Source organism: Condylura cristata, unplaced genomic scaffold (genome assembly GCF_000260355.1).
Source record: "Condylura cristata isolate star-nosed mole 26May11 unplaced genomic scaffold, ConCri1.0 scaffold00030, whole genome shotgun sequence".
Taxonomy (NCBI): domain Eukaryota; kingdom Metazoa; phylum Chordata; class Mammalia; order Eulipotyphla; family Talpidae; genus Condylura; species Condylura cristata.
Genome location: NW_004567131.1, coordinates 19,195,652 through 19,222,935, shown reverse-complemented (window position 1 = coordinate 19,222,935; position 27,284 = coordinate 19,195,652). Strand labels below are relative to the sequence as shown.

General features: G+C 42.5%; 1 protein-coding gene across 1 annotated transcript in view; it reads left to right on the top strand.

Annotated features, from left to right (window-relative positions):
* The first annotated feature begins 22,201 nt into the window (after positions 1-22,201).
* The window catches only part of FAM171A1 (family with sequence similarity 171, member A1), a 66,583-nt gene continuing 61,500 nt past the window's right edge, over positions 22,202-27,284 (top strand). Inside the window, exons 1-2 of the mRNA XM_004691268.2 lie at positions 22,202-22,336; positions 26,081-26,228. Of these exons, the coding sequence (XP_004691325.2) occupies positions 22,202-22,336; positions 26,081-26,228 (283 nt within the window). The remainder of the gene's footprint in view (positions 22,337-26,080; positions 26,229-27,284) is intronic.

Below are 27,284 nucleotides of genomic sequence, written 5' to 3'. Positions count from 1 at the left end.
CAGCAACACAAGAGACTTTGAAAATAACCACCAGATCTTAGTTTATATCAGTTTATTGAATATGCAGTGTTTATCTTCCCCAAGTCCTTAAAGTGTTCAAGATAAGAAAGCTGATGCTATCATAACGATGGGATGAAATTAATTTAGTTCCGAGAGGAAAAGGTCTCAAACATGGAAGCCACCATTGAGACGTCTAATGAGAAGTGTCTGCTTGGCAATCATCCTTTAATTCTTGTCTTTGTAGGAATTGAAAGAGAAGGAACAGAGATTTTAGGGAGAAGTTAGCTTTAAGTGCTATTCATTTATTCACTCACTCATTCACGAATATTTATTGAACCCCTCCTGCTATTTGTCAGGCAGTATAAAGTAGATTCATGTGCACTCTTATACAGTGCACAATTTAATGGATGCAGTTAGCTTCATTTCACAGGACTGCCATTCCAGATAGAAACGCGTGTATAGGTCTGTTGAAGAACACCTGTCGATATAGTGACTTGTACATGCAATCTTGTTCTGTGATTTAGAAGACACCAGCTCTCATAAAGTGTTTTTGTGTGTTCTAATTACATGTCATTTTTCTAGATAAAAGTCTAAGTGAGGGCCTAACTCACTGTGAAATTACAGCTTTGCTAATGAGTCAATAAACACATCTCAAAAAAGAAGAAAACTATATAATCATATCTAACAATTAATGTCAAAAATATTTCCATTTCCTCCTGCCCATTACTGTATATAATTTAACGATGGCTCTTCTTTGAAAAATTAAGGCTTATGGATAAAGAAAACAGCTGTATAACTTTAAAGAAAAAGTAAATAATACCAGAGCATATATGATGAAATGTAATCTAATACAAGTAGTGCTCGATAACTTCCTGAGGCCTCTGGGTTGTGTCCAGAGGTCGTTTGCATTTGGGGTGACAGTACACAAAGCCAGCCAACCAGTCTTGTTCTTCTAACCACTGTTTCCCAAACCTCAGGGTGGGTTTGAATCTCTGGTGGGTCACATGCACCTGCTGGTTCAGCAGCCTCGGTGTGGCCCCTAAACCCTTACTGTGCTGCTAACCAGTGAACCACCTTGCAGTGGGGACAGCTCCACTGACCATCAGGCCCTAATGTTGGAAACACAGAGATGCTGCCTTGAGAAACAGTCTGTCCAGTGTGGCCACTTTCATATCCCCTTTGTACGCTGTTTGCTCTTGCCAGCAGATAAACAGGATGCTACTTTTTCCTTCGGCTTTTTAATTCAGTTTAAAGAAGGTTCCTAGAAAATTCTTTTTTTATTACATTTATTTATTTATACATACAAGAAATGGGGTGCAGGCCAGAGGTACGGGGACTGAAAGGATTCACCAGAGACAGAGTGACAGAGTGGGGAACAGAACAGGCAGATTGACTGAAATACACTGCTGAGAGGAACAGCGGGCGGGCCAGGAGAGGTTGTGCCATCTGCTGTGCCATATGGTTCACCTCCCTGGCTGAGGGTTGAGCTAATGCTGCAGTGGCTGCGGATGGCTTCATAGTACTGTGCTTTAATCCCTTGTGCCACCAGGGAGGCTCCAAAATTCTTGACCTGTTGAAAGCCTCCCATCAAAAGAGGTAGCTTAGTTCATTGAAGTGTTGGGATAGAACACAAATGACTTGGAAGGGGCTCAGTATAATTTCCTGGTTAAACATCACTTGATTATAGGAATAATAAATATTAGGTAAATATTTATTAGTTATAGGAATATTATGTGCATAATAAAAATTCTCCATATCTCCAGTGACCCTAATTGTGGGCTTCCATTGGATTATCTTTAATCTGCCTTTTGTCCACCTACAGTTATACTGCATGTATTTCCAACCAATGAAAACTGTTTCAGAGAGTCACAGAAATGCCTGCATTGACCTAGTTCCAATTTGCACTTGATATTGATATTGATATTTATGTTCTTTAAACAGAGTGCAACCATTATAAACTGTAAAGCTTGGCATGCTCTTATCAGTTTTACGTAGTATGGTTTTTAGTATTATGTAAATGGAATTTTGGCATTTTTGAGTAAGTCATTTATTGCCTACTATTTGGGGGTTTGTTTTAAGAAATAATAGTTGACTGTTGCTACTCAGAGATGTAGCATATTTGGTTGTTCGCCACTTCCCCCACCCCCATGCCCCAGCTAAAATTCTCTGTTTTCCTCTCATTTTTTAAGGAATAAGGAATGACTAGATCTTTGAGTTGCTTTATTCAAAAGACATGGTTTTTCCACCACACCCAGATAATCGCGCCAGCCCTGCCAGCTGCTGCTGGCTGTGATTTCTTTGTCCCTGTATAGAAGGTAGTTCAGGCACTGCTAAGACAGCAGAATTCTGTAGTGACCTTTCAATAATTTAATCTCCCTAGAGATTCTGGCTGCCTGCAGGGTCCCAACAGACCTTAAAGGAACCAAGAGCATGTTGTTTTTGATGAGATGCGTGGACACTTGTCTTTCCAGCTCAGTGGGTTTTATTTTTATTTTGTGCTTTTAACTGAATAGACTAAGATTTAGTCTCCTAGTTCCTTGCCTCTTGAAATGTTCATGTCCTCGCCTTCAATAAAAGTATCATTCACCAGATGAAAGCCAGGGTGATGGAGTGGGCTCAGACCGGGCACAGGCAGGGCTCATGCATATTATAGGGAACACAAGGGAGGGAACACAAGGGAGACAGGCAAGAGACAGCCCCCGTAGGACTTGTGACAGCTTTCCATCTTATAGCCAGGAGCTGTGTCATTGACTCCCCCTGTCTATAACTATCTCTTCAACTTGTGCAGATCTGAGGCCTCTCTCACCATGGGCGACGCACTCCCCCTTTGACCTCATAACCCCCCCCCAACTTCATTTCTTCCATTCCATTCCAGAAAAGCTGCTCTCCACACTCAGTCTCACCCCCATTTCACCCTTAAACCCTTTTGCTGACTGTGTCTGTTGATCCGGGTTCCCCCAGCTCTGTGGCAAAATCTGATCTCCAGCGAGGGCTGCCCTTTCTTAGTCTCCTTTGAATATCTCCTCATCTCCACTTCCCCTTGAGAGGAAGATGTGGGCAAGGACTTTACCCCTGAACATCCTGTTTATACTGGGGCTTCAGTTTCCAGCCACCTTCTTGGTGGAGTCCAGATCCCCATTGCCCGACCAGACCCCTCCATTCCCCATCCTGGACCTCAGAGGTGTGTTGGATGACTCCACTCCCAGAGTCCCATGTGCTCACTTTGCTACACCCTGGCACAAGCTTCTCCTCCTACCTGGAATGCTCTTGCCTAGTTCTTTCTTACTCTTTCCAAAGCAACAGGTGTTGCCCCTTTGGCAAGCCATCCCTAGTCTCCTGCTGTGTCCTCCCCAGGTCTCTATTTTGCGATGTATTCAAAAAGTGGAGTGCTTCTGTATTCCAGGCACTGTTCTAGGTTCCGAGGGCACAGCAGGAAGTTTCCCAAGCCCTTTCCACTCAGTTCCCAGCAGTTGTACTGTAATGACCATAGTACATGGTTTATCTTGAGCCAGCGCCACCTCTCCCGGATCTGGCCCACAGTGTTCTCTGAAAGAGCAGACTTGATAATGCCCATTTTCCCCCTTTCTGTACTGTGTGTTTTACCTCCAACTCTCACAGAACAAAACCAGCAAATAGAACTTCATAATTATAAGATTAACCAAGTAATATTTCATCACTGGTTCTGATTTCTACATATCGTTTGTTGAAGGCTTTTTTTTGTGTTAGTAGATGCAAAGTGGGAGTTGAATGCCTCCTTTGTTTGACAGATTTGCTCAGCCGCAGCCAACAACAAAAGTTTCACTTCTGATGTGTCCTTTGTTCAGAGCTGAGGAGCTCAGTTCTTTGAAAAGTCACTGGGAGAGGAATATTCTGCTTATTCTTAGATAGTCCCTGTGCCTGTGAATAAATACCAGAATAGTATGTTGGGGTTACAAACACAGGATTTTCAAATGTTCATCTTGTAATACCATCATTCCTTTCTCTTGAAACAAAACAGCTCAGCTGGACAATTTACTGGATGACTATTAACCAGTAGATTTGCCAGATAAAACACAGTTACATGGGCCCTCCCTGGTGGTGCAGCGGCTTACAGCACAGCACTGAGAAGCTAAAGCCACTTTAGCATGAGTTTGATCCCCACCCCGGAGGTGACCTACCTGGCACTGCAGACCTCTCCTGACCCGCCGGCTGCTCCTCTCAGCAGTGTACTTCATCAATCTGCCTTCCTGCTCCCCTCTCTGTCTCTGGTGAATTCTCTCACTGCCTCTGCACCTCTGGTCTGTACCCTAGTTCTGTGTGCATAAATAAATAAATCTTTTTTTAAGAAAAAGTACACCCAGTGAAGCTGCTTTTCAGATTCACAGTGAATTAAGTTTTTAGTAGAAGGTTGTCCAAATATTGTATGACATAATGACACTAAATATTAACTTGCCTTTCATCTGATACTCAAATGAAACTGGGCACCTGCACTTTTGTCTTCTAGAACTGATAACCCTTGTTACTGGCAGAAGGCAGTTGCATTTTTAGCCCTCATTTTTGGTCATTCTGATGTTTCGAGGGAGATCCCAGTATTGGTGAAGGCTACTGCCTTTGCTAGCTTTAATCCCAGCCCACTTAGAGTGTGCTCATCATCCCTCGTCTGGATGCACAGAGCACCTCACTACACCTCCTTCCACTGCAGAGCGATGCCAGGTGCCACAGCTTGTCTCGCCAGAGTGCCATCACAGTGGCAACCCAGTCATAGAAATGGGAATCGTCTGGTGTCTATTTATGAGGTAGTTCAGCAATGATTTAAGTGTGCCATGTGTGAGACAGAAGAGGGGTAAGCTTGTCCCTTTTAAGATGCTTACCGTGGGGGGAGGGAAGTGCACTGGACTATGGTGATGGCACACGGGTGATTTGGTGATGGGAAGTGCTCGAGGATTACAACTGAGATGGTAAAAGGCACAAAATGATGTAAAAATAAACTATTATATATATATAAAGATGCCCACCTTCCTGGCGACTCAACCCCTGAGGGCATTACCATTACCCAGGATCATTTTACATTCCAAGCCTCTCGCCCAGAACACAATCCAGAGATTCTGAGTCAGGGGTCTTGTGAGCCTGAGGACAAATAGTGTTTTCCAAAGCACCGCCACTGATTCTGGTGTTCCACTGAGGTTGAGACCTGCTGAGATTTCAGCATCACGTGTTGCTTCAGTGCCAGTGTGGAGGAAGAGTGGTAGCAAAAAAAGGTGACAGACCTTTGTTACAAGTCATGTAGGTTAACTCTGGGTCATAACTCACGGGTTTGAGGGGGCAGAGAGGGGTCTATTACCACTTTCAGCCGCCACCAAAAAGATCAGAAACCCTTGTGTGTGCCAACTGTGTTTTAGAAAAAATTGATCAGTGGAACTTGAGAGAGTCAGACTTGGCACCATGGAGTGTCTCAAATTGAAGTTAAATTGTAATGGGCTCTGTTTTTATGCTTACTTTCCATTTGTCATTAATCCTTCATGCCGTGCAGTTTGTTGACATCATTTTGGTAGTGTTAACCTGGACGAGTTAAAATACAGAATATAATGAAATGTAAGAGTTTTCTGATAGAGGCCTGTTACAGATGCTTACTTGCTGTTGCACAATAAATGGTGGCACCTGGCTGCTGATTAAACCCTCTTTTTACTAGGGTGCCCCCTAATTTGCTTAACAAATTTGTCCTTTCTGGGAAAGTCTCCAGGGACAAATCCCAGTTGGAGTGAGCTGGTTTGGCCTGACAGATGCCTCTGTTTTATAGTCCCAAGTCACTTTTTCTCCAAGTGTCATCAAGAACCTGCATCTGAATCTTGGGGTGCTGGTAAAATATGCAGATGCCTGAGCTATCCCTGTGAGCTAAAGGATCAGGGTTGGTTTCTGGGGGTCAGCCCACAAGTGCAAGAAATAACCCTGTGATTCAGTTGCTGGGACAAAGGGTTCACCTGACATTTTGTTGGTAACCAACTCTGATGTCAGTAGAGGCAGAAGCCAACCTTCATCGTCGTTGTCACCATTACCCCCATGTCATCTTCATGTTCCTGGCCCTTCCTCTGTTTGGGGTGGTGTTATGTAACCACCTTTCCCTTTGCAGGGGCCCCTCTACCCCTGTGACATGTCCGCAGACAGGACTGGGCATCTCCAGGGCCAGCCCCAGGGGCAGCTCCAGCTCTGAGCAGCAGCTGAGGTCTTGCTCAGCCCCTCTCTCTGCTACGCTACAATCACTTTTCCTCTGATACCTCTGTTTTGCAGGTAGATTGATTTTTTTTGTTTGTTTTTGTTAAGCCACAAGTAGAGTCTTCTATGTTTAACTCATAAGCAGTTCCATGTGTCTTATATCAACTCTTTATTAGTGCTTAACCGAGCCAAAAATAGACAGTGGCTGCTGTCAGTATTGAAGGAAAAAGGGAACTATTGACTAAAGGTTTTAAACTTGGTATTGTAAGCCTCTTTCATTTTTCACTAACTTGGATTTTGTAGTGACTTAGGCAGAGAATGACCTCTATCATTAGCTGCAAACAGGATTTGTTATACAAATTAGTCATGTTGTAAACCAGCATTTGTCAAATAGGACTTTTTGTAAACTAAGCAGAAGTGTTTTGATAATCAAAATTGAAACATTTAGGGGGCTTATCCCAGTTTATACTGGGAAATATAATATCATAGTTTTCCATTTCTCCTCCTATAAGCCCTTCTTCCCCATGCTGCTTGTTTGTCTATGAGGACCTTTTAGATTATTAATTTTATGTTAAATATGCTATCCTCAGATATCAGTGCAGATTTCACCATAATTTCTCGGTGTTCTGCCAACTGAAAGGTTTGAGATTTGTTGGCATTAAATAACATGGCAAATTTAAAAGCATTAGATGTTATTTTTGAGGACTTTATTTACCTGGAAGGTATTGACATAGTTACAAATCTACTCCCCTTCTCCTTTTCATACTCCCTCATATTGTTCTAGGCCCCTCAGCTATCATCTCTCTGTAGGACATTCTCTTCCTCTCTAGGCTCACTGGGCACTAGGTACAAACTCAGATAACTTGCCAAGTTTTATAGGTAGGTGCACTTTTCTACCAGAAAAATGTTGTGCAATAAATCCTTTTTTAAAGTCATCAACAGGCTTTTGGAAACTGAGAGTTTAAGGGAAATAACATGTAGTGAAGTCAGGTCCTCAAGTAAAGTGAAGTCAGGTCCTCCAACAGTTCCAGCCTGGAACTGTTTTTGATTCATCCGCTTTGAACAAAACTGACCTTGTTCATTTTATTCCAGGATCTGCTATATGGACTTTAGTTAATAATAAAGTATCAATACTGGTTCATTATGAGCCTATCATTCTAATACAAGATGTCAGTTGTTGGGGAAATTTGGTAAGGTATATGGGAACTCTTTACACCATCTTTGTAGTATTTCTGTAAACCTAATACTGTTCAAAATTTGAAATTTTATTTAACAAATGAAATACAATAGCCCCAAAGAGGAAGATAACTCTGCTGGGGACAGAAGTGAGCAAGTTTTAGAAGGCAATACTTGTTAGCTATAAGTTCGGGTTTTAAAGATTTTTATTTATTGATGTATACACGAGCTTGGGTATAGGTCAAAAGTATGGGGAAAGAAGGAGGGATAGGATTCACCAGAGACAGAGGGGAGCAGAACAGGGGGATCTACTGGAATACACTGCTGAGGGGAGCAGCAGGCAAGATAGGAGAAATCTGTGCCATGTGGGTCAGCTCTCCAGCCGGGGATCAAACTCGTGCTGCAGTGGCTGCGATACTGATAGTGCTGAGACCCATTGCACCACCAGGGATGGCCTGATTTTAAATGTATTTTTAAATGTAAAATCAATGCTGTAGTCCGTTTATATTTGACTTTGAGTGCAAGGTATACCAGGTACCAGCCAGAGCTTTTCTGCACTCTGGGGATGCGACATGCCTTCTGAAAGCAGAAATACAATGGAGCATATTTCTAGGACTCATTTTTTAATTCTCATACTGCTAGTTGCGTTTTCAGAGTGCTTGTTTCTTAATCCTTTGTTCTGCCTACTTGCTTTCCTTGGCAGGAGATACTTGCAGAACTGGAAGAGATGCAGTGATATAGTAGAAGGACCTTGGATTTGAGTTATAAGACCTGGGGCTTCCGATTACTATTTCCTCTAGCTCTTTAGTCTGTAACCTTGAGGAAAGTATCCCACTTTCATGAACCTCAGTTTCTTCATTTGTGATAATGTTTCCTAATCCACGGGAACCTGGGCCCATCACAGGTAATGCCTGTGAAAGCATGCTGCAGACGCCCCACGCCCTGGGTGACAAGCCAGTGGTGGAGAAGACTCATGGGGGTGTGCCCGTGGGTGGCAGCTTATATCTGTGTCAGAAGAAGCTAACTGAACAGCTTTTGATTGTCTACCTCTCTTATTATAGGATGAAATGAATAACAACTAGAAGACATTCTTGAGCTTATCTGTGACATCTGAATATCTGTCAGCCCTTTCCAAGACTATTACATAGAAGCTTCTCTCTTTTTTTCACTTCTGTTTGCTTACCCTTTGGCTTCCCCCCAAAATGGCCTTACCTTTAAAAAATGGAAGGGAATCATGATTTTTACAATATAGTAAAATAATTAAATCTGAAACAGACTAAAGCTGATTGATCATACCAACCGTCTCTGAGAGGGGAAATGTTCAGCCAAATTAAACACACAAAAAAGTCACAGTGCCATTCTCTCCAAAAAGTAAAGAGCACATCTCAGATGTGTTCTAGAACAGGACACTTCAGACTACGAATAATAAGAAACACAGCTTAAGACTAACAGAAACAATAGAGCATTTGGTGTATGAAACTTAAAAGCCAAAAGGCAAAGTACTGGCATGAAGCACTGACACACTCATCTTTTCCTTCTTACAGGATCTGCTCAGGTCACAGGTCCAGCACAGAAATCGTGACAGCAAAGGGAAATGGGCTGATTAGCTAAATCCGGATCATGAAGTCACCCTAAGGCCTGACAGAGCCCACACTGGGAACTGGGGACCCCTAGTCAACAGAGGTCCACCCAAAGTGCCTATCCCTTCATTGCAGCTGGTCAAGATCTTTATTGATAAACTCTTAGTTATGAGTTTAAATAAGTGTACATGTTAAGCTCATAACTGAATTTCGATGAGGGGAATGTGTCCTACTTGACTTCATGCTTTTCACGCTTCTCTGTATACACCACAGAGGCCTCTCAGCCTCTCTTCCCACTTCACTGCACCCAAGTGTCTCCTTCCACCTTGGGAACACTCAGTCACAGTGACTCACTACACTGGTTTGGTCGCTTTTCTCATTTGTAGCCTGACCAAGGTGAATTGCTTTACCTCTGAGGTTCTTCATGTAATTTGCCCTCTTTAGAGGATAGTTTTGAGTATTTTCTAAGATGATATCCCTGTCACAGGAAGCAGCTCTGTGGTGGACGTGTGGTTTCTGATCTCAGCCTGAGCATCAGAGGCCAAATCTTCCAGTGCCATGGCATACCTGCAAAGGCCAGATACCAAAGTGTGGGGTGGGTGGAGATGCTTGCCAGGGGCTGAGCTGTTTGAAACTAAATTACCAAATCCTCAGAGCTCCACTGGAATTGGAGACAAAAATAGGTGAGGAGATCAAGAAAGCCAATAAAGGAAGAATGCTGACTTCACCCCAGCAGAAGCAGCCACACTCCCACAGGTCTGCAGCCATGAAGAACCAAGCAGAGTCCCTCCCATGAAAGCAGTAAGGGGCAGGGACGACTTCCAGCTGTTCTGGAGAGAGTTGGTGTCTCTTTCTTAGACGATTAAACTGCAACGCACTGCCTTCTCTCTTTTAAATATTTATTTATTTATTCATACAGAACTGGGGTAGAGCCAGAGAGGCAGGGGAGGTGAGAGGATTCACCAGAGACACAGTGGGGAGCAGAACAGGCAGATCGATGAAGTACACTGCTGAGGGGAGCAGTGGGTGAGACAGGAGAGGTCTGCCGCGCCATGTGAGTCACCACCCCTGTGGGGATCAAACTCGCACTGAAGCCGCCACAGCTCGGCTTAGCTTAGCTTCGCTTCGCAGTGCTGCGCTCCAACCCACTGAACCACCAGGGAGAGTCTGGCCTACTTGTATTCAGAATAACTCAGTTCCTGGTAAATACCAGCATATCTGGTTTTAAAAGGGTTTTTCTTAAAGGCTGTGTAAGTACTACTAAGTTCTGAGGCAAGTTTGTTCTGAGGCAAGTTTCCTTACTGAAATAGAGAAAATGGCCAGTTGGATCATCTTAGCTTTCCTCAGAGAAGTAATACTAGTAGTTGGCGCCTGGTGAGCACCAAAGCCAAACCCTGTTGCTTGTGTGTATGTGTGTGTTTGTGTGTGTACATGTGTTACTCCCCTGCCACCCGCAATAGTGGTCTCCAACAGGTGACGCTGGCCGCAGGTTACTCAGCTACCTCAAGAGGCAGAGTTGGGGCTAGAACCAGTATTCCTGTGCCAGAGCTTTTGACCCAGCGACTTGATCACCGTTAATTTTTTTTTTTTTTAAAAGAACTTTAAAAACTTAGTACTTGCATTGATGCTGAAGAGAGATGGTTAGTCATTTCCAGCACATGCATTGCCCCTATATGTAACTTTGTCCTGCACACTAAGTAAAAATAAGAATAGTAGAAACTCTCACTCCCACGGAGGCAGCCATGTGAGACTTGTTTGTAACTACTTACTGAGTCTACTTCAACAAACCAAGGCTGAGTAAAACAGCAGTTCCAGGGCAGGAATCAGTTGACTCGTGTCCGAGTTATTTATAGAACATAAAATAGTAGAATCTAAAGTTGCCCAACACATAAATTAGAGGGTAATTAACTACAGCGGAAAAATTCTTTCTTTTACTGAACACTTCATCACAGATTTCCTAATCCTGAACATCCTTAGAGTGTTTATAATGAAATGTGGTCTAGATATGTTTGATCTGTACTAGGTTGAAGTCAGAAATGGAGTGTACTAGTAGTAAAATAGTAATTATTTAAAATTGAATGAGAAGATAGGCTGATGGGGGTCAATCGGACAGTTTCTCTGTGCATTTATAAGTCACCTTCACCCAGAGCAGAGTAAAACGGCATTTTTCTGTCGTGTTCACAATCAGCACCCGGCCCAGTCATTCTCTTCCCAGCCTGATTGAAGATGGGAGCCATGCCTCCCTGGGTGAAGCTGAGCACGTCCTTTGGAGATGAGGAAAAGGAATGCAATATACAGTCTGGGATTTATCTCATCTCTAAGTTTAATTCTACATGATGGCTCTCACAGAACACAGCAAGTTTTTGGACAGCTGAGTATAGTCCAATGTAAAAATTCTGACATAGACTAGAAATACTGGGGGTACACAGTGTTGTAACAAAATGGCCTGGAAATGGGGCAAAGAACAGATGGAACTGGGCCAGGCCTGAAAAAGCAGTGGGGTCTAAACTAACAGAGAGGAATGGCCAGGAGGAGGGCTGGAAACCAGGCTCAGACCTAAGGTGGTCAAAGAACCTTCTGTGGAGAGGGAGGGAGGGCCACGCACTGTACAAGAGGTCTGTGCACCTCTGCAGGGTCACAGAGATGGAGAACCGAGGAAGCAGTGTGGACGAGGCAGAAGGCCAGTTCACCACTGCAGAGTCTTGAGCCCCAAAGCCATCTGCAGAGATCCTTTGAAAGAAGAGGCAATTTACATTATAAAGCAGAACCAGTAGTTTTCCTGGTGGCAGATTCAGGTGTCACTTATGACACTTGGAGAGAGCTGGCTCTCTGGTTGCCAGAGCAAGCTGCACGCATGACCAAGGGGCTACTGGGGAAGCACTAATCCACGATGCAGGACTGCCCTGGGGGCTGAGTCTATCTCTTTTTTTAATGTATTTGTTCATGCCTACAGAACTGGGGTACAGGCCAGGCCAAAGGTGCAGGGAGTGTGGGAGGATTCACAAGAAACAGAGTGGGGAGCAGAACAGGCCAACTACAGAGGGAATCAGCGGGCGGGTCAGGAGAGGTCTGCTGTGCCATGTGGGTCACCTCCAGGGCTAAGGTGGAACTCATGCTGAGGTGGCTTTAGCTTCTTAGTGGTTCTTATTGCACCACCAGGGAGGGCCCTGGGGGCTGAGTCTTTTTGAGACATGCTTTGTTCTCAAACTGTTGGCCACCAGTTAATCCTCTGTCCTAGCTGGTTTTAAGAATCACAACAAAAACATGAAAAGCACGTTTTCTTTTTGTCAAACTCAGCTGAAGTTCTGCAAGTACTCAAGAAAGGCTAGCCAATGAAGAAAGGTTTGGTCAAACAACCGTTAAAAAAAAAAAAAGATTGGAAGGGGAACAGCAGTTGAAAGCTAAAATTCTGCATCAGAGTGCTTTAAACGTGCCTTGAAAAGTTCTCTCTCCACGTAAAGGAACAGAAGCTGGAGTCTGTACAAGTGTGCTACGTGTAGATTCCAGCAGAAAGTGTCTTGGAAATCCCCCAGCTCAAGGCGTGCAGAGCAGGCGCGCTGGGACGGGTGTCCCTACCTGAGCCCTGTGGCCGACACCCTGCGGCTGCCTTTTCTCAAGACTTGTCACTTCGGTTGCTTTTCCATTTTGTTCAATCCTCAGATGTGAGCAAGTGCTGGCGGAAAGGCTTCGGCACAGATGTTTCTACTCAGAGTGTGATTAGAAATAAAGACTTTTGTTCCATGTGGGTCGGTCTGTCTGTGACTTGTCCTTAAATCCGTGACTCAACTGGTTCCTATCAAGTCAGCCAGGATATTGATAGGCCAGTTTGCTTTTTTGTGCTTTGTTTCCTCGGATCCTTTTCTTCCTCATCCTTATAACCGAGGCTTTTGCAGAAGCTGGTGCTGTTGGAGTGTAAAATATTGCCGCGTTCAATAACGATGGAGACCCATGTCCGATGCAAAAACAAACGAGACTTTATTAGGCTAGCTCGAGCCAGGATCCTTTCTTTACGTGCCCTGTCACAGCAGGCACACCCCTCAAGGAAGGATCCTGAAGATCTACAGAGTGGGATTTATAAGGGCAGTTAGTAGGGCTGGGGATTTTCTACTGAGTACGTCCGTTGGTGGTGGGTGCCTGCAAATTCCTGTTTATCCAGATGTTAGGGACACAGCAGACAGACAGACGCTGGGAACTTATCTTGATCAGGCAGGACTCTAGGCTTATCTTTGGGAACCCACCTGGCCAGCACCTTCCAGGAACAATGGCTCTGGAGAGGGCGAGCTGTCTAGTGGGAACTAACTTTTTACAACATTCCCAACAGGTACCCAAATAGATGTTAAGATTGTCAATAGAATTCCTCTTACCACTCCTTGCGGAGATGTGTGTGGTGAGTGTGTGGCATGGACTCACCATCAGGGTCCACTCAGTGGGAAACTCCTTAGTGAATGCTGGGGTTGCAGGACAGTATGAAACATGGAGCATTAACAATAGGTTATGCTATGGGGATCAAAGTGTATTTGACTCCAATAAAGACTAGCCCCCCCCCTCCCTGGCCCTCCTTAATAGGACCTCTCAAAGAGTGCCATTTTGAGAATTGCAAGGAGATTCTGTGACCCTAGGATAAGCTGAATACTGCTAGAATACTTCCTCCCCTTGCATACCAGCACCTTCTCTGAGAAGAAGTTGGAAGAGGAAGTTGGGTCTCCATTGGGCATGTGACAAGTAGATCCCAGGTGTTAAATTCCATGTCCATCCAAGTCAGACATTATCCAAACCATTTTCCATCGAATCTTACTCATTTGGGGGCACAGAGATTTATCTTGCTGTAATTCACTTCACCCGCCATGTGTTATGAATTTCAAGAGTTCTACATAAAAACTTACCTGGTAACACTCTGGTGACCATCCTTCTGTCTTAGATCTTCTGTTTGGAAATGGTTTATGCTTGTTCATCATGGTGTTTTGGTAATACTGAAAAGAGAAGCTTCTCCTGGCAAGGTGGCCATTACTTTAAACTCTTTGCACTGTGTTTAAAGATTGTAATTGTGGAAACTAAACTAGGTACTGTATCATGCTGGAAGTCTTTCTTCCCAACTGTATTATTTTCCACTTGCTCAAGTAAAATCGTAACACAGAGGGTAGGAAATATCACAGTCCCGTTCACAAGGCTATTCCCATGCTGGAGGTGTATGCATTGAGCTAGTTTAGCCTGATGGCATCTTGAACTTGAACCCTGTAGTAAAATGAGCTCTCATATAATTCTATATGTCCCTGTACAAGTAAATGTCTGATTATAAGTTGGCTTCTTGAGTTGAGCTGCTTTCCAAGGAAAGAACTATGGGTTATTTGATGAAAGTGGTGCCATCTTAAGGACAGATGTATTCTTCTTTGCAAATTAAGACTTGAGTATTTTGTTTTCATATGTCACTCTTCATTAGTCTGGTAAGGGGTGGGGGGGGTCCATCCTGGGGCAAGGTCTCCATGAGGACTGAAAACCCACACACTGTGAGGAATTTACCAGAAACACCTGGCTCTGGGAGACCACTTAAAAGAACTTCTCTGCTACTTCCAGAAGTACCATCCTCTTACTTTTCATCTGGAATGTGAATAATTACCATTCAGTCATTTTGGTGTTAGTCACAAGTAGTGGCAACTCTACATCTGAGAGAATACAATCTCCTACCGGAGGCAATGGAAAGGTAATCAGCCATGTCTCACGTGTTGGAGCTAACGTTAGGTTTGGAGTAACCTTAAGTCTATCTCCATTTAGTCCACAGTTTAAATTATCTAACATAGGGAAAGCATGATAAAAAAAATTAAAAGGAGAATTGTCCTTTTTAATGCACTTAAGATACAGAAGACTAGTCAGAGCATTGAAAAGCATTCTGGAAACGAAACCCTGGTAGCAAACCAATCTCCTGGCAGCTGACTGTCTTTCCAGCTGTATTCAGTTATTGAACAGCTGTCAAAGAAAGCAAAGCATTATTTGTCCATTTACAACGATTTCAGAAAGCTGTTTTTAACCCCCAGTGGTATTTTTGTGCTGTCTTCTAATCTCTACAAAGGTTTTCAAGGATCTAATAACCCAGGGTTGTTTCAGGCCTGAAGCTACCACTGGAGCATAAAGAGACACAGTTAATACTCATGAGACAGGAATAACCATTAAAGATTTATTTCCTGAAAAATTTTGCACTGTGGCCCATAATCATTTATAGCGGTCCTGGCTCATAGATATAGTTAAAACAGTTTATCTACAATTTGTTTTCTCAACTACATGATAAATAATGGAAGATAAAAATCAGACCTACATGGACTCCTTGTTTAATTTCAGAACTGAAAACAACTCTCAGGTCAATTTCTTTCTAAACATTTCATCTTTTAGAGAAGCAGGTTGAGGTACCTTTGGGAGCTAACGATGTATGTCATACAGTCAACATGGTCTTTTGACTTGAGGCACAAACCATTTGACTGTGACTGTTCATTCTTTTCTTTTCCGTTTTTAGGAAAATGTTAAGGTTTCTGATTTTTATACTTAGAAATTTTTTAAAGATTCTGTTTTGAGTTTTTCTTTGTGGCTTAATGTTTTCAAAAAAAAGTTTTTATTTTAGTGAAAATTTTGGAAATCTGTAAATCCAAATTTCAACATGAAACTGAGTCATCATTAGTGAAAAAAAATTCTAAAGCTCTAATTGAAGGAATCTAAGGTGGGATCCCAACACGGAGGCTTTCTTTGCGAGGTGTTCCTATACAGTCATTCTGAGAAGTATCCTGTAAGGTGTGAGAAGACAAAGTGCCCACCTGAGAAGCAGAACTTAGCTTTTGTTAAGTCATGACCTGGATTCTGCTGGAGTTTTACTTTGAGATACAAAAATCTCATGCACTACCTTATTTCTTAGTTAAAGCATTTAATATTTCATTACTTGGGAGTTCTCTTGATTACCTTTCCCAAACAGCAAATTTAAAATCATGAAGACATTCTTTTAAATGGTGACTTTTTTGAGTCAAGCCACACAATGTTCAAATGACTTTTTTGAGTCAGGTCACACAATGTTCACAATGTTCACAATGTACACAATGTCCAAATGTTCGCCAAGATAATGGTGATGATGCCAACTTTGAATGTGAAGGTCAATAGAAAAATCTGCCCACATTCTATCGCAGTTTCGCTCTTTTCAAGGACAGTATATAATCACCATTTGATATAGACAGTTGGCTGAATTACCTCTTCCATACCTTTTACTGATCATTTTGGTACAATTGCACAATGTAACTAGATATAATTATGAGGAGATGATTTCTTATGTGCATAATTACTCTATGTACTAAGTTGGTCAATCTGTATAAATAAGTTAAATGTTTTACCTTCTGTGTTCAGTTCTTTCATTTAGAGGGCTCTGATGAACACTATTATGAAGTAACGTTAATGTGGTCTCTGCCTTTTTTGGTTTCTTAAATTAAGAAATTGCTTTTACTTTTGGTTTCCCTTCTCCACTCCAGTTTTTAGATCCTTTTTTTTTTTTTTTTTTTAAGAATTTATTTGTGTGGAAGAACTGGGGTGTAGGCCAGAGGCATTGGGGGGTGGGGTGAGAGTATTCATCATAGAGTAGTGAGCAAAACAGGCAGATCTACTGAAGCACACTGCTCAGGGAGCAGGAGAGATCTACTGCTCCATCTATGGGTTAGCTTCCTGGCTGGGATTCTAGCTGTGAAACACTGAGACTTTACCTGTCAGCCACCAGGGAGGCTCAAGAAGAAACCTTCCCCATATGTGTTCAAAATCCTTGTCCCTTTTATTTTTTCTTTTCAGAGATGTGTCTTCTTTTTTTGTGGTGTACACAAAAAAAATGGAATGGACAGGAGACAGTGATTCTGTGATCAGTTCAACAGGCATCTCACCCATTGTTCACACGGTGTGATGGGTTTGAGCTCTGCTTCCAGAAGCTTATTCACCATCCTCACAATTGAACTGTACCCCTCCTGAAATGTAACCTTCGTGTCAACCTTCCTGACTGGTCTCTGAACACCTTGAAAGTCTCCTTCAAACTGAAATGAGGATGCGAGTGATTCTTACTCTTCTCTCCCTCTTGTCCCCTCCAGAGCCTTTCATCTTGCTTGCAAGTTTGCCTCTGAAGTTTGCTTCTCGTGCTGTCAAAATCAGTATGTCACTCCTTTCCCAGAACACTAGGAATCACCTTATCCTTTGCTTCAACAAACAAAACAGTATGAAGGTGCTCCCAAAATAGTTAGGGTTTCACCTCCCCCAAGTGTGTGGGCCCAGGAACTGCTCCTGCAGTAACACCTAGAAAGTCTTAAGGGATAGGAAGATAAATAAAATATGATGCATATGTTGCTGAAGGAAGTAAAATTAAGAACATGTTAACAAGAAATATGAAACTGCATTTACCCAGAAGTAAAAGTAATTGACCAGTTCAGTTACTGAACTTGACATTCAGAAAAGCCTGAGAGGAGCCGCATTTAGCATGTGATAAGGGATTTTGCCCCAAATTCCTGTCACCCAAGACCCAAGGGAAGCATCCTGCGTGACAGGAACTGCCCAGAAGAAGGTAAATGGATTTCTCTGCAGGAGGCCAGAATCACTGCCCGTTTGTTTAGGCTTGCCACCCCCAGGTATGCAACCAGCTTCATTTTCTCAACCCTTCTCTTGAAGTGGGAGCCCATCACTGATCTGAGTATCTGCTCCTACCCCAGAAAGTTCCAGCAGGATCTCCCCACCCACTCTCCAGACTTCCCTGGCAACCGTTTGCCCCTCCAGATTCACTGCTTCTTGATCCTCTGTAACAATGAATTTAATCATGTCACTTTCCTGCCAGTGGAGTCCAGCACTGGCCACCTCTGAGATGCTCGTATGTATTCTGTGATTGCTTATTTTTAGGCATAAAATGGAATGTGTTACACAATATGTGCATATTTATGTATGGCAAGGTCATAGGCACAGAGTGAGATGTAAGTTCAACCTGGTTTCTGTATTTCACTTTAGTGACCATGGGCGCTGGGGATGGATCCAGACTGACCTGTGGCGTGAGGATCATTTCACATGTGCCTTCTTTCTGCACACTCTTCACTGTCTGGCATAACCTTCCTCTGTCTTGCTGCTTTTGGCCTCTCAACACCTTATAATTTTTCTTCAACTTCACCTGAAGAAATCTTTTCAGACAACTCTCCTACTAGACACCAAGTAGCTCAATATTGGTCAACTATAGCCTCTCTGTGTCCCTCGAACTACTATAGGAAACCCAGGGAGCTTTTACTTTCTGTCAGAGAATATACGAGTCATTGAGTCTAGAGTAAATTCCCAAAAGGAGAATTGCTTATTGAAGCATGTATGCATTTGTGATTTGGATAGATAATACCATCTTGCCCTCCAAGGAGGTACACTAATTTATGTTCCCACCAGGAATGAATGTTGCATGCCCATTTTACCAAAATTATATATAATGTACCATCAAACTTCTGGATTTTTTCCCAATAGGTGAAAAATGGTATCTGACAGATAGTTTTGTCTGTGATTCTGCTTAGACTTTCCCTCTTCTTGGGAACTGGGGCACAAGGTTTCGTGTCTTTGGAGGTTAAAAAACAAACAAACCTTCGATGGAGGTGTTTATCCTGCTTCCATCACGAAGCCAGCCACTCCTAGATGCTGGAGGAGCTTTCTAGAATGAAAGGGGCCAAAGGGTCTGGGTCAATTAGAGAGGATGCTCTCACCCGAAGGGTGGGGCAGGCAGAGGCCTTTCATGTAACAAATATTAACTTTGCTCTTTGGAAGGACCCCTCTGACATGCAGTGAATGGCCTCCCTCCCGGGATGATGCCCACTAATTTCAGAGACAGCCCAAACAGGATGAACAGAAAACACAGCTTCTCTGTAGGCCAAGAAATACCTGTCACTCAAGACTGGTAGATTATATACAAGGTTACTCGGAACACTATTTATAGTAGTAAAAAACTGGAAACGATCTACAAAGTTCAAAATAAGGAATAATTATATGACATCGATGGACCTAAATACATGATGTAAAATGGAATGTTGTAAGTTTTTCATGACAATGGAGCTTATATGTTGTATGCTAACTTTAAGTTAAAATGTACTCATCTTCATATTTTATAAAGAAAAAAGACAAAAATAAAAAGCAAAAAGTAAACCTGAAAGTAAATATACCTGAATGTTAGATTTAGTTGCCTCTGGGAGCTGAGGTTCCATTTTTGGAGTTTTTGCTTTCTTTCTGCTTCTTTATACTTTGTGTATATGCTGCCTCATTCCATGGTCAAGCAAGAAAAGGTTAAAAAAAATCTCAACTCCCAGCTGCTGCTCCTGGACTTCAATAAAAAGCCTCCTTTGAACACCGAATTTGAAAGCCTCCTGTGAACACCGCTTTTCAGGGAAATGGTGGTGTCTTGCCAGTGCCATCAAGCCTCAGTTACTCTGATAATTGGAATATAGTAAACTCTTCCAGCTGAGAATATAGTAATCTCCTGAGACCTGCGAATAAATTTGGAACATGTATATTCACCCTGGGATAATATGATTTTAAAGGGAGGGTGAATGGGGAGGACTCTATCACAGATACCCTCTGCCCTAGGGGAGTTCAGTCAGATAAGCTCAGCCATTTCTGGTATTGGGCATGACGATGACAGCCTATAGGGACAATGGTGACTGACACATATCTAATGGTGCCAGCACATAGCTAACGCTCTGCAAGTGTCACACTGTAGAAGCCACACAGAGGGTACAGCCTTTAAGATATTACTATGATTCCCATTTTGCAAGTGAAGAAACTGGGAAAGAGAGAGCAGATAACTCCCTTGGTCCCAGAGCTAGTAAATGGCAGACCTCCCAGCTCCAAAGTAGACCAGAGAGCAAGGCAACTTTGCAACAGAAATGTCCTTTGCTTGTCTCCCTCGTGGTGGTGGTTAATGTAGGTATAGACTTTTGTCCAAATTCATCCAGCTGAACATTAATAGTTCACTTCTTTGCATTTAAATTATACGTCGATAAAGTTGCTTAAAAAGTAATAGTAGAGGCCTAAGGATGCCTTCCTTCCCTAATTCCATACTGGCATCTGAGAATTTACCCTGGTGATAGGAGAAACGGCAGAATCAACCCACAGAACACCCCCACGTGGCGCCTCCTCCCTGCGATGAGCTCATAGACTCGGGTGATAGGTTGGTTGCTGGGGCATTTTGTCTGGTCTTCCCTGAATTCCTATGAGAAGGGAGCATTGCACCAGGTGTTCCCCAGCATTTCACACAGGGACAGCAGGAAGTTGGAGTGACGTTGTCCACCCCACCTCAGGGTCAGGGTGAGATGCCTTGATTTGCCCCAGATATGCGGAGGGGTGCTGGGTTCCTTTGAACTCTTTCCCAAGAAGTTGCTTGTTTTTTGCAGAGAAGTTGCTGCCAGGTTAAGCCTGTGGCATGGGGACATGGGCCAAGTGTCTTCCTTAAAAAGATGCACACCCCCAGCAAGTGACAATTTCCCCACATTGCCCGCCTCACAAAGACTTACAAATGGCCAAAGTGACAGAAGTTAAAATCGACAAGTACCCAAACCTATTGTGCTTTTGAAAATGAATATTCAGTTAATCAACTAAATAAAAGAATTCTAGAACATGCCAGAGAAATGATTTTTACAGTAATGGCAGGTCTGAGTTGGTGAAGATGGGCTGCGTTCAGGCCTGTGTTTTTATGCCATCTCTGTGACCTCCCATTTCGAAATCCCCTCCAGTCTCAGGGTGGTGGTTTATCCTGCCATATACCATATAGTGGGATCCCTGGCAGCCTCTCTTCCTGTCACAGGGCGTGGGCAGAGGAAACAGGCTTCTCTGGGTTTCATCAGGGAAGTACATCAACAACTGTGTCTGCAATGACCCAGAGAAGATCTGAAAGATACTGAGAGGGGAGACCAGATCCCAGTGTGGTGTTCATCTCTGGGGACCAAGAAAACAGGACAGAAGCAGCTCCTACTTAGTCAGAGTGTAGACCCATCATCTCCTTTCAGGGGTATGGAGGTTTGCTTTTCTTAGATCACACGCTCCTGCTCATCCTAAAATGACCTGCACAAGTACATCACATTTGACTCTTTCAAAATTAATAATAATTAATTCACTTTTTCAATGTGAATAGCAAATGGAATTATCTATTCAGAAGGGCAAATTTTGTTTGCTCTTGGACTGTTTATGCACTTTAATTGTCCTTTTAGTTTGGATGTTTCTTTGTATGAAAGACTTGGAAGACATCTCTAAGAAACCAGGTGTCCTGCATGTTAAAAATGGCCTGTTCCTTCTCCTGCACTGCTGGTGGGAATGCAAACTAGTATAACCACTATGGAAAACTGTTTGGAGGTTTCTCAAACTGCTAAACATGGAGCTTCCATAGCCCAGCAATCCCACTCCTAGGCATCTACCCAAAAGACATAAAAACAATGATTCAAAAAGACACCTGTACCCCCATCTTTATTGCTGCTTTATTTACAATTGGAAAGGCATGGAAACAACCCAAATGCCCACAAATGGATGACTGGATTAAAAAAAAATATGGTACATATGCACAACGGAATATTACTCAGCAATCAAAAAGATAAATAATGCCTTTTGTAGCAACATGGATGGAACTGGAAAAGATCATGCTTAGTAAACTAAGCCAGAAAGTAGATGAAAGATACCGGATGGTTTCACTCATAGCAGGAGTATAATGGACCAGGTGAGAAAATAATGATAATGATGAACAACTATATACCAGAGACATTTTTTGGGGGGTGAGAAGGGAGTGGGGAATTGGATCAAAAACAGTAGGGGGAGGGAAATGCACTGGACTATGGTGCAAATCATGGGGGTGATTTGGTGATGGGAAGCCCACGGGGGTTACAACTGAGATGGGAAAAGACAGAAAATGTTGTAAAAATAAACTATTATATTATTTTTTTAAATTTATATAAGAAAAAAAATGGCCTGTTCCTTTATTATGATAAAGTGGACTTGTATAGCTAATTAATTTAGAGACGATCTATATTTTAGATATTGCTGTCTGTAAATTCTTGCAAGGCTGCCTCTTGAGGAGGGAAACTAAGTGTTAATCCTTCACTCCAAATCCTCATTTTGGACAGCAAGGAGAGTGTAGTTACAGAAGGGAAACTTTTAGTTTAGGAAAAGTAAGGATTTTCTAACATCCGGAGCTTTCCAGTTTGGAATGGGCCGCTGCCCGGGGCAAGGAAGCTGGTGGCAGACACTAAGGGCTTTCAGCCATGGTGACGGAATTCTCCCTAACAAGGCTGCCAGGATCTCCCCAGTTCCTTTCCTCCATCCAGCTGCCAAGTCCAGAAACAGAGAAGGTTCCATTACTGCGAAGGGTCATGGAGGAGAGACCCCTGCTTTCTGAGGTGGGCTGTGCATGTGTGGAAGGCCCAAGTCCTGACTGTGTGCCCTGAGGCCCAAGGTGCGGAGCTGGTTCCCCAGTCCAGTGCCCCGTGCCTGACTTGTGGGGAATGCAGAATGACATCAGCGCCACTCTGCTTACCTCATCAAGAATGTCTTGGGCCTCCCTGGTGTCACAAGGGGTTAAGCTTCAGCACTATGAAGCTATCTGCAGCCACTGCAGCATGAGTTGGGCACCTGGCCAGGGAGCTGACCCACATGGTGCAGCAGACCTCTCCTGTCTTGCCTGCTGCTCCCAGCAGTGCCTGTTCTGCTCCCCACTCTGTCTCTGGTGAATCTTCTTACCCCCCCTCCCCCGAACCTCTGGCCTTACCATAGCTCGTAAAACAATGAAAAAAAAAATCTTGCTTAAAAATTACAAATTGTTGACTGCATTCTGGTGCAAAATTTTAAAAGGTAACAGATGAATGAGCAGGTGGGCATTCTTATGAACCTCTGCTCAAGATGGGTATTGCCCTCCAGGTGTGGAGAGACAAGTAAGCATGGAGATCAGGCCCCCGCTGCTCCAGCCAGAACACCAATCCGCACTCTCTTTGCTTTGATGCAGCATTTTAAAGAAGTGATTCTAAGACTAAACAATACTGGAAACTCCTCTACTTACAAGTAAGCTTGGCAGCTCAGCAGCAAGTTAGCAAGGGAGGCTAAGGGATGTGGGTGATGGCAACATCAATATCACCTTCATTTCTAGCCTCACTTCTTTAGACTTGAGACAGTTTCCCAAGCACACTTGGGTAAGCAGGAGGATCATTTTAAACCTCTAGTTTTGGTGACCTTCAGAGACGTCAGATCTGTATGGCAGATAGTTTTGATGTAACAGAAATTGCCCCAGACTTCCCAGAGGCAGCCTAGATTTCAGTTGTAGCCCCTAACTCTCCCCCACTCCCAGCAGTGTTTTAGTGCTTATTTAAGGAGAATCCCAGGATGAACGCTATACTTAGTATTAATTTTTAGTGCAGGGGTTTACATCTCTAAAAGAGAAAAAAGATTTGCACAGGTTACTTGTAGCAGGCAAATCAAAACTAATTAAAAGGGAATGTAGGTCTTGAATTTTTTTCTATCTTCTTCCATTCTAATACATTAAAATGTTAAATACATTAAAATGTTAAATGGGGTTTTTAAAACAATCCACTGAGGTTAAACCTGTGCTGGCAGAAAGCATTCACGTGGCATTTGCTTTCTAAACAGAAATGCTCGGACTGAGTGTAAAACAAATGGTCAGTATTGTCTGGAGCAGAACTTGTGAGCTACAGCTGTATAGGAGCAGAGATGAGGCTCAGAACAGAAATATGTCAGGACAACCCTCCTGCAGGCCCCCTGCAACACCCTCCAGTTCCACATGTCCCCATCACCTGCACTCTCTTTGCAACTGTCTCCTCACTCCTGTGGTTAAGGTCCATCTGCTACAGAACTTTTTCCCAGACACAAGGCAGTAGCGAGGGAGAAAGGCTTCTGAAGGATCAGTGTCTGGCCCAACAGATTTTATACACGAGGAAATTATTGCTGTAAAGACAGGGTGGTTGAGGAGAGGGTTCAGTGTAGGGTTGCAGCCGAAAGGGGCCAGCTGCACCCTCTGCAAAGCAAGCATAGTGAGCACAGGGCTCAGCGCAGCAGGGCCACCATCAAACTAGTTTGCCTCTCAACTCTGCCATTTTTTAAAATATTGTAATAGTTTATTTTTACATCATTTTGTGCCTTTTTCCATCTCAGTTGTAATCCCGTGGTCTTCCCATCATCAAATCACCCGTCTGCTGCCATCACCTGTATGCCATCACCATAGCCCTGTGCACAACCACCCCCCACCCCCACTCTCCACTCCACCCCTGTAGAATGTCTCTGGTATATAGTTGTTCATTATTTACACACACACATACACACACACACACACACGGTCCTTTATGCTCCTACTATGAGTGAAACCATCCAGTATTTTTGTTTTTCTTTCTGGCTTATTTCACTAAGCATAATCCCTTCCAGCTCCATCCATGTTGCTGCAAAAGGCATGATCAACTCTGCCATTTTTAAAGCATTTAAACCTTTTGGGGCCACAATTCCCTCTATTGAAAACTGAGGACATAACCTGAATTCCATCATGAGATTATTGCTGATATCAAGCATAGAAACTATGGGATAGTTAATTTGGAGACTGTGGTATGCCAAACATATGTTTTTCTTTAATTAATTTAATTTTCTTTCAGTTACTTTTAGGTTATTCTTTCCCACCAAATTCCTCCCTCACCAAAAGTCTTTCCCACAACTCATGCCTGCCCCATGCAGACCATAGCAACAGAAATTGGAAATTAGTCATTCTTTTACACCTTTTGTCATTTAAAGCCAGAAAGAAAATTTTAACTAAAAGAGCAATTAGTGACTAAAACTCAGCTCTCCTTTGTCATCAGGCTAGTGGGGTCCAGGATCCAAAAGACATCTTGTATCTGTTGCTTAAGAACAAAACCCAGAGAGCTGCCAACGTTGGGAGTCTAAGTTCAGAAATTAAACATACCCTTTATGTCCTTTCCTCCAAATTAAAAATTTGCCCTATTAATAAGAATAATAATTTAATGACCACAAAAATTTTTCTACACTTAAATATTAGCATTTTCTGGTTTTAATTGACAAGTTGTTTTCACATTGCAGAAAGGCATAGATAGACAAATTTCCTTTAAGTACTAAAACAAGTATTTAGATGTTAGATTCCTTACCTCCAAATATCTTGGTTTTGTTTTGTGTGTGTGTGGGGTGTTTAAATTCACATGCTATTGAATATTTCATTTTCAACTTGTCAGTCAAGACTATACATATTATGGTTGCTTTAGGTGGCTTTAAATTGTGAATTGTGCACACATGCTTAGCTTACGGGAATACTGGTAATTTAAGTAAATATGTATGTTAGAAAATAAGATAAACTGATTCTCTTTACCTCTAATTCTTCCCTTTATCAACAACCATCCAAACAGGAATAAATTATGTTCATATTTATCATTTACAAATTACATAATAAAAAATTAGCAAGAAATCTGGAAGTTCAGAGCTTGAAGTAGAACCAGATTCACAATAAGGAATATGTTCATGGTACGATTATATTTGTTTTTTTACAGTTGAAAAACTAGAGCAGTTATTTATGGACACAATGTTCAAAATAGACTTTGTTGAAGTAATGTGTGTAAGCTGTTCCCTACCTTTAAAACTAACTTTCTGTTTTCAAAAACTAAGCATTAGCAGATGTTTATCTATTTACAAGACTTTCTCTTTATTCTTGTATTAACTTTCACAATGAGGCAACAGTTTTACTTTCTGACTAACTACAGTGCACATACTCTGTTCTGTAGTTAACCCTTGGGCTCTGTACTTGGACATGAAGTGTAGTATACTGCATTTGGATTTTGTCCATAACAACCACTGATTTTGAAAGATTTAGGCATCAATCTGAGAGCATGAAAATGGCAAAAATGCTTAATCCTTCCTAATCTTAAAAGTTTTCATTGCCCTACATTACCTCCATGTTGCTAAATAAGAACTAAAATATTCACTGGTTGGTTTTATTTAAAAAAAAAATCACAGTGTTGGAACAATATATTCACATGTTTTGTGGAGATGGATGTTACTGTTTTGGAGTCATCTCAAAAGACCCCAATTCCTATTTTAGGATGAAATCTTACCTATTTGTTCCCATGTATGGCCTGTTAATTCAGGCTTTTGGAACCGGCTATGTGTTCCGTCAAGGTCATGAGTTCAGCCTCCATGTGGCACATGAATCTGGCATCCAATGCACCAGGCAAGTAGGATTTGTGCTGAGTCGCCACTTCCTGGAGCGCGAAAGAATTGCCTTACTGAGTATAAGTAAGTTGTATCATCCTGAAATTCCTGGGTCAGTACATTGAATTAGGAAATAAAACCACCCAACAGAGACCATTTCAAACAGTAAATTGCACCTTAGTATGTATCTGCACCTGCAAAATGCCAGCACCCAAAGCCCTGAATGGTCTCAAGGTTCACAACAGAATGCTGTGCCCTTCTGGGAAGCCAAGGTTTTAGCCGTAATGGATGCTTGCTGAATATAGCTCAGTGAGAAGGTAGATATGACCTAATTGAGCAGAAGAATGGGAATGCTGACGTAATTGATGACTTTTGTGAGCAGATTGTTGTATTTAGCTGGCACTTCTCTGTCACTGCCCTCATTTCTATTTTTTGGGTCATCCCCAAGAGTCTTCACTCTCAGGTGGTCTCGACAGTCCATTTTAAAAGAACATCCCATCCTAAAAAAAAAAAAAAAAAAAAAAGCTAAATAAAGTATTCATATTTACTGATATTGATGATAGGATGATTTTAAGATCTTTCCTCTGTGTGATTTCAATATTTGAGTGTGACTTTTCCAAAGAGGAACCAAAAATACTTTGCCTAAAACACCTAAACTTAAATCTATAACTTAAAATCTTGTTGAATTAAATGATTCTCTGTTAGATGTATTTCTAAGTGTGAAGATAGGGGCCATATCCCAAAAGATGTACAGTCAAGTTGCTCCCTGAAGTCATATCTGGGGTGTGACACATCATGGATGGGCGAAGCTCTGCCTATCAGTGGTTCTTTTGCAGAGCAGTGTCTATGCTTCTGACTCTTCTTGTGATGTTTGGGTATTTGTTCCCTGAAGAACGTCTGCCCAGGCCTTTCTCCTCCTGGCTGAAGAGAAGTCACTTTAAGCTTCCCCTTCTTCCTGTTTTTATCATGCACATAGGCACCCACAGGCTGCTCTATAATCTTGGGACTGGACTTCAAAAGGAATCTCCTGATTATCCCTTCTGCCTACAGTCTTCCTCTGTTGCAATCCATCTTGCTTTTTGGTTCTGAATCACAGCACTACCCTGCAAAAAAAAAAAAATCAGTGTTCCTTTGTTCTTT